The following is a 15406-nucleotide window of genomic DNA, read 5'->3' on the forward strand; positions in this document are numbered from 1 at the left end:
ATGTAAGATGTTCTATGGTCAAAGCATGTTTTCTTCTCACATTACACAGACAAAACAATCAAAATCAGAAATAGATTTGTTCATATTACTCTATTACATATACTCAAGCTAAAACCTGAATCTTACTTTGTTAAAATTGGGAGCAGAAATAGAGGTCTTTAAATACCATGTATATAACTTAGGGACCCAAAGAAATCTCTTTTTAAGACTGACTTCTTGTTTTTCAGGTTTTCCCAAACTTAATGGCTAATTCTTTAACACTGCCATAAGAAATCTTCTTGCTGGAAGATTAATAAAATATTTAATCTAATTAAGATAAATACCTGCTGTTAATATGCACAGAGCTGAAGGTGTAAATAAGAGTCAGTCATTCTATGCCCATTAATATCCACTGGGAAGGTGTGCCATGTCAGTCACCATAAACAATAATCTGTACAACTTTCCTTCGAATATTATCAATGTAGGTCCTAATTCCTGTATTTGAAAGTTTGCTTAACTTTTCCAAACACTTTATGGTGGGTACTTCTTCACCATTTCTGTGTACAGCAACTCTCAAAAGAACCCCGTATTTAAAACTAACCTCTATATCCATGAGGCATAGAAATTTATTCGCTAAGTGCTAGAACCACGGTAGGATTTCCCTGGTGGAACCTGCTAGGCATCTGGGATTGAAAACACAAAACGTGTACTTACTACCAATCGTTGCACAATTTCCCGTATGTCTTCAGCACAGTTATCCACTGAGGACAGAAGGATACATTCTCCCCTTTCATAAAATACTTTGATACTCATTAATCCAGATGTCCACCCAATAACATCCCTGCAGGAACAGTTAAACACAACATTCTTGGAATCCTTTTCAATCAACATTATGAACTCATTGGAAATCCCAAGAAGACACTCGATGTCAGCAGACTGGCCAAAGTCCCGTGCCACCATGTGCCACATGATGGCCCCAATGCTGAACAGATGAGCATCCTTCCTGGGCTTTACTCTTTCCTTCTTTTTTGCACCCAGTGTGATGAAGCTGAATTTCGCAGAGGTGTCCACAGTGGCAGTCGTGACGAAGTTCTCTGCCAGGTCTTTCAAGTACTCTTGCCTTGTTCGAGTGGCCATTGCTCGAAATTTTTCCGATTTATGGGCTGCATTCTCTGCATTGATTACTTTGGCTAAAAGGAAGTCCCGAAACACTGCGGACTTTGGGAAAGTTACACCTTTGGGAATTGGGGGACCAAACGGTGGCACATCCTTTGACCTGGAAACTCCAACACTGGGGAAGAGAAAAGTAAGACAACATGAGATGGGCCATGGCTCTTGAAGAAAGCCCATCTAAGCCTATGTTTCTCTTTCCTGATCTTGGACACTACCGATGAAGCATTTCCAAAAGCTGGAAGGTGACTTTCATTTGAATCTCATTAGTAAAACTGACCACAGTGTAGGTTTCTAAAATCCAGTGACTCCATCTCTGAAGGATTTGCATATGCTATCTTCTATACTGGAAAAATAACGCAAAATATGTAAGATCTATACTGGTTTCTAAAATATCTCTCCCCTAGGAATCTCATAAAACAAGAAAACTTTTACAAAAGTAAAGTAAAAAGGTATTACTTATCATACTTGATTAGGCCTAGAATAGCAGCTAATAAAGTAATACTGAATAGAATAAAGCTCTAGCCCTAGGTTTCTGATCCACTAAAAAGGTTCATCTTAGATTGTTCTTCGTAACTATCACTCATTAGGTGAGATCCAGAAGAAAAAGCCAACTCATCATGATGGCACCAATATTATCTATTTTGAGCATATTGTCTATATAGCATAGATCAGTGGTGGTGAACCTGTGGCATGTGTGGGCCGCAGCAGGGTGTTCGTTAGCACTGAAAGCTCTAAAAGGTTCACCATCACTGGGACAGATACTGTATTTTTTCAAATATCTTTCTTTGAAAGGAGTCCTGAGCACTTAGGGCAGTGTCCTAAGCAAAGGGTACGCAAGAATCACTGTGGAGGAGAGCACACAGCTTGGGTGGCCAGCTGACTATAGGCCTACTGCAGAGGGACCACCCCAGGACCAGAGACTCGCTGTCTGGACACCTGGACTGGGAAGGATGCTCCACTGGAACACAGTTTCAGACGGATGGAAACCAGCACCATGTGACACCTGCACGGGTCTCTCAGCACATGGGGTGTGCTCTGTGGTCAGTTCCCACAAAGACTTTTGTGGTTGCTGCCTGAACCTGTAGGCAGCTGGACTGGCAATGACTGCTTTAAGATGATATAGGAAAACAATTCTTTTGTTTCTTGGTTGGTTGGTACTGAGGACTGAATTCAGGTCTACGCTCTAAGCAACATCTCTAGCCCTTTTTTATTTTTACTTTGTGACAGGATCTTGCTAAGTCACTGTGTTGCTCACACTGGGTTTGAACCTGTGATCCTCCTGCCTCAGCCTACCAGAGTGCTGGAGTTACAGATGTGTGCCACCACACCTGGCTTTGCCACTACATCCAGCTTCACAACCACATTTTGGAGTAGGTACTATAATCCTAAATTTTAATACAAGGAGCTAAAGGCAAAACAAAATAAAACAAAGTGAAACAAAATAAAATGCCTTCCACAAAGCCCATAGGAAGCAATATATCTAGATTTAGTCTTGGATTCAAGGTGGGCTCTTGCCAACTCCCACATGGAATGAATGCTCAGTACGGTTACTTGCTGATACAGAGTTGAGACAAGGATAAAGACTTAAGAGCAAGAATAGCTCAGGGTGCCAAGGAACACACAAAGCCTGTGACATCAGAAGCAAGTGTCCCCCTTGGTCTCAGCAGGCCTGAGCAGGGAGTGTTTCTGGGGCCAATGATGAGAAGGAATGCTTTCTTTATTACCACCATCCCGGGTTCTCCAAGAGGAGGAAGATATTAAGGGCCACCTCGGCCAGTTCTGGGCAGATGCCAAATTCTGTGGGACTGGCTGGGCTAGGTTTGGTCTTTCGAAGCAAACAGTGGAAAGGAATAATCCACCTCTCCCAGTTGCCAGGCATTTCTCTCTGAGCGATTAGGTGGGGGATCAATGAAAACATTACAGCGTGAGGAGGGATACCTGGAAGACAAGGACCTCCTAGGACAGAGGCTGTGTGGGAAGAGCCCAGAGGGCAGGACTCACCTGTAGCAGACATTCTCTGTGCAGGGGTTGTGCACCCGCACGATGACGAAGACATGTTGGAAGTGTGAGCGGATGCTCCTTGGGGTGAACGGGAGTGCCCCAGGCTCCTGGAAGACCACAGTGACTATATCATTTCCGATGTGCCTCTTCCTCAGGAGCTGTGTTGGGGACGTAAGCACACACCGGTGACAAACAAGTTTCTCCTACACAAAACACACGGATATATAAAACCCACCCAGTCCGCTGTGTGAGAGGGGATCTAGGCAAGCAGAGCTACTCTCCAGGAGCTGGTGCTACTCAACTTGGGGGAAAATATCTGACAAAGGCAAAATGGACTGTATCCAGGAGACCCCTGGGAAGGAAAATCTAAATATACAAGTTTATCTTTTACTTTAAAATTCAATGTGTAGGGCCGGGGATTTAGCTCAGTGGTTCCGGCGCCTGCCTTGCAAGCACAAGGTCCCGAGTTCGATCCCCGGTACCAAAAAAAAAAAAAAAAATTCAGTTTGTATTCTTTCTCCTTTTCATCTTTATATAGCTCCTTCCTTTTTATCCCTAAAATAACAGCACATTTGAGCTCAAACACCTTAAGAAATTTAACAGTTGAAGCTTTTCATTAAAGGTAGAAACAGAGCTTGGGGAGTGAAGGTCTTGCCTGCCGGACAGCACCAAGATCCCACAGTGACACACACGTCTGCAGCAAGAACAGGAACTGTCATCTGGGTGGACAAGACTCAAACAAATCAACTGAAACTTGGCCTTCTAATGTGATCCAGAAACACAGAATTCAATCAGGTTAATGGTCAGAAATCTTGATTGTTTGCAGCCTTATAAACTGCAGGTCAGACAGGAGATAAAGGACTCCACAGCAATCCCATCTTAAGAATGCTTTTATTTTTTAACAACATGCGTTGATCTGTACATATTAATGGGATTCAGTGATATTTCCCTATGTACATACAGCATGCAGTCATCAAATCCAACCTCTCACAGTGGGTGGTGGCACATACCTATAATCCCAGCACTCTAGGAGACTGAGACAGGAAGACTGCAAGTCTGAGCCCAGCCTGGGCAATTTAGTAAGACAGTGTCAACAAAACCAAACCATTGGGGATGCAGGATTCAATCCCTAGTACTACACATAAAACAAAAAAATCCAATCTCCCTTTTCTATCCCTCCCCTTACCTCACCTTTCCCAATATCTAATAATTACTATTCTACTTTCAGGTCAACTTTTTGGAGTCAATATCTGAAAGAGAGCATGTGATATTTGTCTTTCTCTGTCTGGTTTAAACTATGTGCTCCAATTCCATCTATTTTACAACAAATGATAGAATTTCACTGTCCCTTTATGGATGAATAATACTCCGCTGTGTATTTATTCCACATTTTCTTTATCCATTCATCTGCTGATAGTCATCTAGGTTGATTTTGGATTATGGCTATTGTGAATACCGCTGCGACAATCACAAACACCCTAATCTTTGATATTACTTCTGCCAAGAATATGTCCCCACTCAAGCTCACTGGAGACAACTCAGGTGTTGGCAGAGACCCACTTCAGCTGAAGAAAATTCCTCATGAAGACTTCGTCCTGCTCCCCACCATGCCCAGGCCTACTTCTATTATCCTAGCTGTCCTTTGCTCTTCTGATAGGTGGCTTACTACTTGTGCATCAGGTCACAGCCTCCAAGGGCAGGGATGTTGTGTCCCACTGATGTTGGTTTTCTGGTTCCTAACTGCATGCTCAGCAGAGCTGCACTTAATGTATCTTTGTAAATGAATGAAAGGACAAGACAAGGCTCTGTTTACTGACATGTGGCACTGTACCTCAGAACTGTGAGTACCTCCCTCCTGTACATCCATTCACAGGTGAGGCCTCTGTAAGCTCCCACAGGTGAAAGGAGGGGATCAGAAAGTCTCTGACTTTCAGTGTTAACAGATTCAGTCACACTCACAGGAGCTGGTGATGTCACTGCAGGGAGGGAACTATCTCAGGCAGTAAATCTCTCTTTATTAGCATCAACAAAGACAGTGACCTAACCTTTAAATTTATTTGGCACCACTGAGCATATTTCCCTGTAAAGAGCATCAAGTTCATTTTAAAACCTTTTAAATTCAGATACAAAAAGGATTTCATTGTCAGGCCCCTGACTTGTGATTTAGCATGATAAAAGGCCTCGGACAGTGGGAATGATATGTTCCTTCCTTCAGAGTTCTCCACAGGCCAGTGAAATCGATGACTCATATCCTGGACAACATCTACTTAAATCCCCATGGTTAAAGTTATGAACACATAAAAGTTGCTGTAGTGTCTAAGTGAAGTTTTAAAACATATTAATATATAACAATACTGATCCAATGAGCTACCTCATTTAAATGTGTGGTTTAAAAAAAAGACTTAGCTAGATCTTTAAAATGTACCTGGTGAAATGATGCAAAAAGATTACTGAAAACTGTAGTTGGCAAAGACGTTCTTCTGCCTTTTTCAGTAACTGAAATCTATGATTCATATATCCTGTACCAGGAGAAGGGGAAATCAGGAACCAATGAACAGTTAAAGTAAGGACTGTAAGTTCCTATAGTAAGGCTATGCTCACTGTACGTGCAGAGCATGCACACAAGAAGCCCAAGCTGCCAGTCATTCAGTGTCTCCAGACAGGACTTCCTAGAGTGACCAGTGGAAAATGGAGCTCAGGGAGGCACAGGCCCAGGAGGGGCTCTTCGTGAGGCATCAGTGTAGACAGAATTCCTTTGCTGAAGCCAGGTTGGCCCCCTCTTTAACAACAGGTACAGGGAACTCATGAGCTGGTGCCCTGAGGTGCGATCACTGCAACAGTCAACTGGACAGCTGATCCCACCTGATTTTCTTTCCTCCTGCAGAATGGATTTTGTACTTCACCTGACAAGAACTTTAAGGCCAGTTACCATGCCTACAGGATGCAATGCTTTGTCCCTTTCTCAGTATATTTCGCTTTATAAGATGAGTAAAAAAGAAAAGGTGCTTTTAAAAGTCCAGTTACTTTCACCGTGGTCATACAATGCACTAAATTGTGGGGAAAAATATAAAGTGATAGGGTGATACAAAGAGTAAAATCCAAATTTGTTTGAAGGACAATAAAATAATTAAAATGAGCCCTGTTTGTTAGTAGGATTCTTGTTTGCTTAGGGACTAAAGCAATGTAACATCTCAAAAGTTAACAAATATTTTTTTGTTGTTGTTTTTAAGAGTTTGCCAAAAAGAAAACATAATTTCGTGAACTTTGTGAGTGTTTTCTTTAGTAAATAGTCTGCATGTCTGTCTCCCTGGTCAGTGAAATACTGTAGAACAGTCTGAAGGCCAAAGAAGAGGGGCAGCCAGCCATGAACAGACACAGCCCAGCAGGACACGAGGTACTATTTGTTTTGGAGACCGAATGAATGGTGTCTTCCGGGGCTCCCTTCTTCCCAGACATGTGAAGATGATAACACTTTTTCTGTGTGTAGCAAAGAGAAGCAATGTTGTGTCTTCAACTGTAATAGTGAGTTAAGAAATACTGTATTTGATAGATTTACACAGACAGTTCTACCAATCTCTAACACTCAGCACTCAATTCAAGCTGTGAAACATGACAAGCTCTTGTTATAACAAGGAAAAAGAAGCTGAGTCTTCACTCAGATCTGTGGCACAGGAATGCACCCTACACAAATAGCAACCCTGGGGCTGAGACTCGATTCCTCACACAAACCTTGGGGATCCGAAGGCCACTGTGAACTTGGCACAACAATCACAAGTGAGCAAAAACAGACAACTGTTAAGCCACTACACTTGGATCAAAAATGGCAATATTGGAGCAGGCTAGGTCTACTAGCATCCATGGAAGTTCTTTTCTTGTTTTAATCGCAGCAAGAAGGAAGCAGGCCATCCTAGGGAAAGGCAGGCCGCACCACACACATGAAAAGCAGCTTTGGGGAGTGACAGAGGAGAAGGTGCATCTCAGGCTGGGGAAGGTGGGTCTCCAGGGACAGCCTCAGGAGGAAAGAGCTCTACAGCCCACAAAAAGTAACTACAAGTTTTCCATCCTGGTTTCTAGGTTCAAATCCAAGCCCTTCAACAAGGGAAAGACCGATCTCTTCTGTCTCTGTAACCTCATCACCTGCCCCAGACCGTCTAGAAAACTACCTGATCTTCTCAAGAGGAGCTGGTCCTACCTGGTCACATGGAGGGCAGCTTCTCCTCCTTTAGGGATGCCATCCTAACTTTGTGCTCTTGTATATGTTTTTGGGTACATGTGCTTGCACATCCATGTGCTTGTACACACACACACACACACACACACACACACACACACACCCTTATGTACCCTATACTTAGGAATCTACAGAACAGGTGCACAAGCAGAGATGGCCTGGGAGAAGTGGATGGACCATGGGACAAGTCTGGGCCTGACTATGCAGATTGGGAATGCTCCCAGAGCAGGTCTTCTGTCCCCTCAGTTGGCTGGGCTTCTTACTAAGGGTGGAGGCATTCCGCAGATTAAACTCTTTTGCAATAATAGGGCAAAAGGCTCTCAAGACTTTTAATGCATCTCAGAATCAGCTCTCAGATGAGTTATTACAAGAAAAACACCAGAAATCTGACCCGATATGGACAAGTCTGGACCAGTTAAGTGGTCGAAAACACGATGGCGCTAATGAGGCTGAGGGCAGAGACCCCACTTGTCTGTGTGAGAGCCAGTGACAGGGGCCTCAAACTGCACCCATGACCCCAGCTCATTACTGTGGATATTTGTGCCTTTGTATGAATGTGTGGGGATGAGTGGGGCTGGTGAAAGAATAGGGCAAATAAATTTGGAAAGCATAGGTCTAAGACTATAAAGTGGCACTCAGCCACACACAGAACATCCTGGTAACAACTATCTGTAAAATAATTTATTAAAGGTCAGGGTAAGAATTTCCTGGAATTACTCATAAATTTAGTCCCTTACTTTCTTAATCATTCAAGCTTTAGATTTTGTAATAGATATTTAGGAATGGGAAAAGGAAAATAAAATGCAAATTAAATTATCAAAAATACTGGTGCTTGGGTTGGGGATTTGGCTCAGTGGCCACCATGCCTGCCTAGAAAGTGCAAGGTCCTGAGTTTGATCCCTGGTACCAAAGGGGGAAAAAAATACTGCTGCTCGATAGCTATTGAGTACACTCTGTGCCTGGCACTAAGTGATTCACACCTATTAATTCCCTTAATTCTCATGAAGGACCACCAAGAAAGGTCAGCTCATTTATCTGTTAGTCATTCAACAAGCGAGGACTGATGGCCCACCATGTGCTGGGCACAGTTCTAGGCATGGATACTTGGTGAACAGAGGAAAAGGAGATGAAAGTTTAGTGAAGCTTCCTCGAGGCCACCAAGATAGTAGCAGGGTCTCGAATCCTAAGTCTGACTCCACAGTCCTTGCTTTATATCTGCTACTTCCTGCTGAAGCTTTTCTTGCCCCAGAAGGATGCCTCAAAGATGGCCCCCAAACGTGGAACTGTGACATTTTCAGGGAGACCCTAAGCATTCCTCCCATGGATGGCATCTCTGGGCACAGTACTCCCTCCCTCTGAGCTGGCCACCCCACAACCCTTCTCACTGCAGGGCTGTAAGCAGCTCCTAAGGCTTCTATAAATATCAAACTCCTCCAGAGACTGAGGGCCTCAGACAGGCCACAGGTAAGAAAAGTAGACCAGGCGTAGAGCAGTCCGCAGACTAGTCTCATGCTCTTCTCCCATCTTTCTCCTGGCTTGACTTGCCCACACGGTGTGTCTGGTGTACAACTCTCCCAAGGACCCACACAGGATCACTCCTACTCCATACACAGTAAGCACAATGAGAAACACAAAACAATGGGCTTTACCAGTTTTTGCCTCTAGCCTGTCTGCTCAACTTACACTGCCATGGATTCTCAGTCAGAAATGAAAGAAATTAACTAAGCAAGGCTTTAGGCTAGAGTTTGTCATTTACAAACAGCACCTTGCAGGGATTTTTCTTATGATGTCCCACTTGGGAAGCTGAAACACCCTCTCCTCACTTTTACCCCACCTCCATCTCTACTTCTTGGCTTTCCAGGTTCATGTGTGCAGAATTTTTCACGAAGTTTCAGTGAAATAAGGTCAGTCATAGAGAGCCCCAAAGTACACAGAATTACTGTACAATGAAAGAGGGAAGGGAAGCCAGTTTTGAGTTCTGGGAACAGTAAAGACTTTACCACAAGGGAAAATATGAGGCCAGTTCAGCCTGCAGTCCAATGACTCCAGTACTTAGGGAACTTGATGCTCTGTCGTTAGAGTACTCAATGGTTGGGGTCAGGAGTTGCTGGCTGTACTTCTGCCATCATGCTGACAGATTCTCTTGACCTGAGAAGGCCCTATCCGTGTCTGAGAACCAGCTCCCAGAGTTTAATTACTCAACAATTTACAACTGGACAGCTGGTCTGGTCTAAATCAAGCTTCTTAATACCCAATGAATCTGTTTGGCATTATTCCAAACACATTTTTTAAGTGCTAAAAATTCTTTAAGTTTAAACATACACAAATATATAAATGGTCTATAGATTGTAATCCTGTCTCATAAAAAATACACAGATGTGGAATCTAGAGATATAACTTCTGAAGACGGTTAAGAACCATGAGTTACTATAAAACAAAGAAAAAGTTCAGGAAGGACAAAAGATTGAGGTAAACATTAGGTAGAAGATGGCAAGAAAACCCAGCTAGTGGTTACCAAAGAGAGGAGCCACTGTTCTCAGAGGAGCTAAAGGAATCAGTCTGAGATCTCTCTCATCCCAGCTAGAGGATCTATGGAGCTTCCTACAACTAGTGACAGAGAGGAGGAGGCAGGGGGCCTCTTCCTTCTTTAGGAAAATGCAAACTTTGATGACATAGAATTTCACAAGTGTTTCAAAGAAATGAGAAAATTCTCCAGAACAATTAGTTTTCATTCACTGGACAAATTCCTATCAGGCAACTATGATATAGTCCATGGTGCTTTGATATACTTAGAGCAAATGAGGAGCAGGGAGGCAGTATCAGGAGACCTCAGCAAATCTGGTCTTTAACTCTGCTTTTACTCAAACAAGGCCACAGCTCTCAAGTTAAGGAAGGCCCCAAAACAGATCCCTGCACACGGCAAGCCTGTTAGTGAGTCTTCAGGAACTCAGGCCACCCTCATCTTTCTGTCTGCTGCTTGAACACTGCAGAGCCCACAGATTCTAAGCAAGATAGTGTGGAGCCTTCCCTTCCCACAGATCCTCCCTTCACCTAATCAGACTGCGTTCTACCCCAAACAATTCTCAAAGTGTTCTCAAGCTCACAGAGCAGACATGACACTGCAAATATTTCTAGCACATCATTTCTAAAAATTTTTGCAAAACAACTTGCTCAACCCATTTTATAGGTATGCCAAAGTGGGGGGCGGTGTCTAGGGAGGAGAGCTGAAGGGGATGAAAAAAGAATAACTGGGATGTTATGTACATGTACCGACTCCTCATGACGAATGTAATCACGTACTGGAAACGTTCTAATAAAAGCAGTTATGTTATGTTTTATGGATCATTCAAGTTTTCTTGAATGTTCTTAACTCTAAGTAAATGGCTGCATTCAAGGTATAAGGCACAGTGATTTTTTTTCCCTCTAAAATGGTCAATACATTGTGATCAATAAGTCTAATTAAAACAATGAAAACCAAATGAAGAAGAATAGTTGAGAATGGCACCAGTGAATAAATAAGTCATTTCTCCACACGTAGAAATTTAAGTTGGGTCAATGAAGTTAGGCTTTCAGAATTAGTACAGTTGACATGAATTTCTCTTAAGATTTTGCCCAGCAAGCAATAAAGGTAAGCACAGAAGTGCTTCCAGGTTTTGTAATAAGGAAAAAGTACAGCAATACTCTCTTTAAAGCCCAAGTCATAAAAGAATGAAAGGTTATTAAGTCAATTCAAGAAAACACAGTCACTGGGATAGTACGGGGCCAGGAAGGCCTACCTGCTGCCTGTTGTTTGGCATGTAGGGAAGCAGGGTTGACACGTGGAACATGAGCTCGTAGTCTTTGTATGTGGTGTAAAGGGAATGGGTTCCCGTGGAATCAGCTAAAAACAAAATAACAAAAGCAAGTTAGGCTATACTTCGAAGGTTATTCCTATAAAAGGCGACTCAGCCACAAAACACACATCTGCTGTGACGTTACAGTCTGGAGGCTGTGCCTCCTGCTCCCCTAGACTCAGCTTCTAACCCTTTCTACCCAAGACTGTAGCCAATGATCTCTGCCGCTACATGGCTAGCCAGTGTGGGTCCTTCCTGCTTTTCTTCTGTTCTTGACCTTGCGGTGTGGACTCAAAACCCACCAAGGCACTCTTGCCCCAGGCACACAGGCGAGCAGAGGAGAGAAGATCTGTGTGTTTGCAGTTGGTTTTCAGTCATTTTGGGGCCTGTGATCTTTCAGAATGCAGAAAAATGTAACAGAATTGATTAAATAAGGAAATAGGGATGAAAAATGTTATTTTAAAATGTCTTTCTGAAGGATGTAAGTTTTTTCTTTTTTCACCAGAAAAATGCAGTGGTGATACATCTGGCAAATCAAGGAGGAGACTGACTGTGGTCTCACACTGCACCTTCTGGACTGACACGTCTCATATGCTGTGACATCTGAGTCCTGCTGACTACAGAGCCATCTGTCTTTTGAAAACAAACTGACTCTTCAAAAATTCAAAATCCACCTCTTCTATCCATGAAACTGCCTCGGTGAATCTCAGACACTTGGACTCAGTGACTATACAGTACTTCAGGAATAAATCTGGAGTAAAGTTTCAGACCACTTTGCATAAGACAAACGAAGCAAAAAGACACACAGAAATTTAAGACATATAAGGAATTCAGAATTGCCCTTCTCAATTCTTGGCCTATACAAAGGCTCTTTTTTTAACCTTTTAAAAAAATTTATATATTAATTGGTAAATTTTAGGTATACAATACATTTACATTTATCATTGGGTGTTTGTACCCATACATGATGTATCTTAGTTCTCATTTTTTTCCCCATTACCTGTGCGCCCTTCACTCCCTCCAGCCTTGCCTATTTACATAGACTTTGTTTCCATTTTTTATTCTTTCTCATAATTTTTCCTTTCCTTTCTTCCCTTTCCCCTTCCCCTCCCACCACCCCTCCACCTTTGGACCTTTTCTTATTTCAAATTATCAATTATTCATTTTAATCATTTTCATCCTTATTTACACTTTCAGTTTCTCACACTAGAGATCCTATTCAGGATTTACACATGTGTGTCCTATTTATTTCACTTAAGAGTATGGCCTCAATATGCATCCATTTAGCTATAAATGTCTCTAGTTTCTCATTCTTTATGGCTGAGTAGTACTCCATTTTATTAAAAAAACCACATCTTCTTTATCCAGTTTCCAGTTGATGGGCACTTGGGCTGTTTCCAAGCTTTAGCTATTACAAACTGTGCCACTATAAACATAGGTGCACATATATCGCTGTGGTATGATTCTTTTAATTCTTTGGGAAAGATACCCAGCAGGGGAATAGCTGGGTCAAATGGGACCTCTAGTCCTAGTTCTTTGAGGTATCTCCATACGGATTTCCATAGTGGCTGCACCAGTCTGTACTCCCACCAACAATGGAGAAGGGTTCCTTTCTCCCTACACCCCCGCCAGCATTTGTTATTGGATGATTTCTTGATAGCAGCCATTCTTTGTGGGGTGAGGTGGAATCTCAGTGTTGTTTTCATCTCCATCTCTCGAATGACCAGTGATGTTGAACATTTTTTCATATATTTATTTGCTGTTTTTACTTCTTTGTCTGAGAAATGTCTATTCATTTCAGATGCCCATTTTTGAATTGGGTCTTTGAAGTTGGGGGGTCTGATTTTTTTCAGTTCTTTATATATTCTAGATAGTAGCCCTTTGTCTGAGGTACAGCTGCTAAAAATTTCTTCCCATATTGTAGGTTGTCTCTTAGCTCTGTTGGTAGTTCTTTTGCAGTGCAGAAGCTTTTTAATAAGATGAGATCCCAGTTGTTGATTCTTTCTGCTAGTTCCCGTGCTACTGAGGTTTTGTTCATAAAGTCTTTCCCTATGCCAATGTCATTGAGAGTTCTACGTAACTTATCTTCCAGCAAGTTTACTGTTTCTGTCTTGATATTTAGCTCTTTAATACACTTCAATCTTCATTTAGTGCATGGTGATAGGTATGGGTCTAGTTTTAATCTTTGGCAGGTTGAAATCCAGTTTTTCCAACACCATTTATTGAACAGGCTATCTTTTCTCCAATGAGGGCGATTGGCTCCTTTGTCAAAGATGAGGTGGCTGAGTATGTCTGGAGCTGTTTCTGCATCTTCTAATCTATTCCACTGATCCTTGGGTCTGTTTCTTTGCCAGTACCATGCTGTTTTTATCACAGTAGCTTTGTAGTATAGTTTCAAGTTGGGGATTGTGATACCCCCAGCCATGTCTCTGTTGCCCAGAATTTCTTTTGCTATTCTAGGTTTCTTCTGCTTCCAAGTGAATTTTTGGATTGTTTTCTCTAGTTCTGTGAAGTATATTGTTGGAATTTCAATTGGAATGCATTAAATCTATATAGTAGTTTTGGAAGTATGGCCATTTTCACTATATTGATTCTTCCTCCCAGGAACAAGGGATATCTTTCCATTTTCTTATATCCTCTTTGATCTCCTTCTTCAGAGTGCTGTTTTTTAACCTTTTAAAATGGCAAAGGACAATGCTGTTCATCATAATTTATTCCAGTTTGCTGGAGAAATCTCTGAGTAGCCATTTTGGGTAAGTTGGGGTGTTTTAAGTCTAAAATTTTTAATGTTTACTTTAAAACATTAAACTACTTAATCTTCATGGAATTTATTGTTTTCTTTCTGAATCCTGTTGTATGTCTTTGTAAAGTGTATTTGTGATTCAGAGATAGCGTTGAACATTCTGTAGAAGAAATATTACAGTTCTCACATGCTCCGGAAAGACACTCCTGGGCAGCAGATTCACAGTAGCAAGAGCACCCGAAGTGGTTACATACAGATATGCACAAATGACCTCAAAGATGGTCAAACAGGATATTCATCTAATAAGCAGTATACCAATCAGTTCCAAAATAAAGAAATTCTTCCTCTGAGTATTCATGAAACACATATGTTATTTTTCATAAGACTTTTTATTAAACAATTATTCTATTCTAATTCTCTTGCTTCAGAACTTGGAATAACTTCGGTAAGGGACTGAATCACAGGCTTAGGGAACAATGAACACCCCACAGCCCAGCCATAAGCACTTGGCTCATTGGCCACCAAACAGAAAGTTGGTGACAAAATAGTTAAAACAGTTGAGAAACATTCAACACTTCCTGGATCCTGGTTAGGATCCAGGAAGAGAAACGCTGACCAGAACCATCTTTAACATTAGGAAAATGCAATGAAAGAAGAAAAATATACTGTGTATGTGCTGGAGGCACTTTTCAGGCTGTGACCATAAGCTGTCCATCCTGAACAGTACTAAAAGGTGACTTTCAGAAAAGTAAATATTCTGAAGGTTAAGGTAACATCCAGGGGTTGCTGTAAATTTCCCTACTTAGAAGGAGATGCTGGGCTGGGCATCAGTCTGATCATTCTCTGCACCAAGTGGGGCTGCACTCTATACTCTGCTGGTAAGGACAGCATCTTAGGGGCCAACTCCCTTCCTATTCTACTCACTTTGTGCTCAAGAGGAAAACAGTCCTTTTCAGAGCAGGCAGGGTAATCCCAGGTACTTCCGCCCATATCTTGGAGCTCTTCTTGTGAGGTACCTGAGGCCTACATTTGACCTACCTCCCATGAACAGAATTAAAATTAGCGCCCAACTCTCCTGAATTTCAGAAGAAAGATTTTCACATATAAAGTCCATGAAAGACATAATTCTATTCGATAGAATAATTCAAAATACATAATTCGAAAGACATAATTCTATTTGAAAGAATAATTTCTATTTGATTATTTCAAAATATCTAACTCTTAGACCACTCTCTTTAAAGAAATGTCAGACTTCTTTGTATCTCACAGAATTCCTTACCCCTAAAAGTAAAGATCTGTGGCTCATCAGAGGTAGTCTATCCAAATCTGGTTCTTAAGTTCCCATCTCCTTGAGTGGAATGTCCCCAGTCATGACTACCTGAAGCTGATGTCAAATCTATGCAGAGGAGAGTACTTGGAACATCTATGCTACAGTTTTATAGACCC

The 15406-nt window shown here is 41.9% G+C and overlaps 1 protein-coding gene across 5 annotated transcripts in view; it reads right to left on the reverse strand.

The window, feature by feature from the left end:
- Sipa1l2 (signal induced proliferation associated 1 like 2) overlaps nt 1–15406 on the reverse strand; it is a 182809-nt gene that overhangs the window by 53319 nt on the left and 114084 nt on the right. For all 5 annotated transcript variants that reach the window (XM_021266411.2, XM_004854647.3, XM_087181897.1 and 2 more), the window contains 3 exons: nt 11161–11264; nt 3154–3311; nt 694–1270 (listed from right to left, as the gene is read on the reverse strand). In XM_021266411.2, the coding sequence (XP_021122070.2) occupies nt 694–1270; nt 3154–3311; nt 11161–11264 (839 nt within the window). The remainder of the gene's footprint in view (nt 1–693; nt 1271–3153; nt 3312–11160; nt 11265–15406) is intronic.

The sequence above is a fragment of the Heterocephalus glaber genome, unplaced genomic scaffold (genome assembly GCF_053883595.1).
Source record: "Heterocephalus glaber isolate CG9 unplaced genomic scaffold, H.glaber_assembly_v1.0 deba00001472, whole genome shotgun sequence".
Classification (NCBI taxonomy): Eukaryota; Metazoa; Chordata; class Mammalia; order Rodentia; family Bathyergidae; genus Heterocephalus; species Heterocephalus glaber.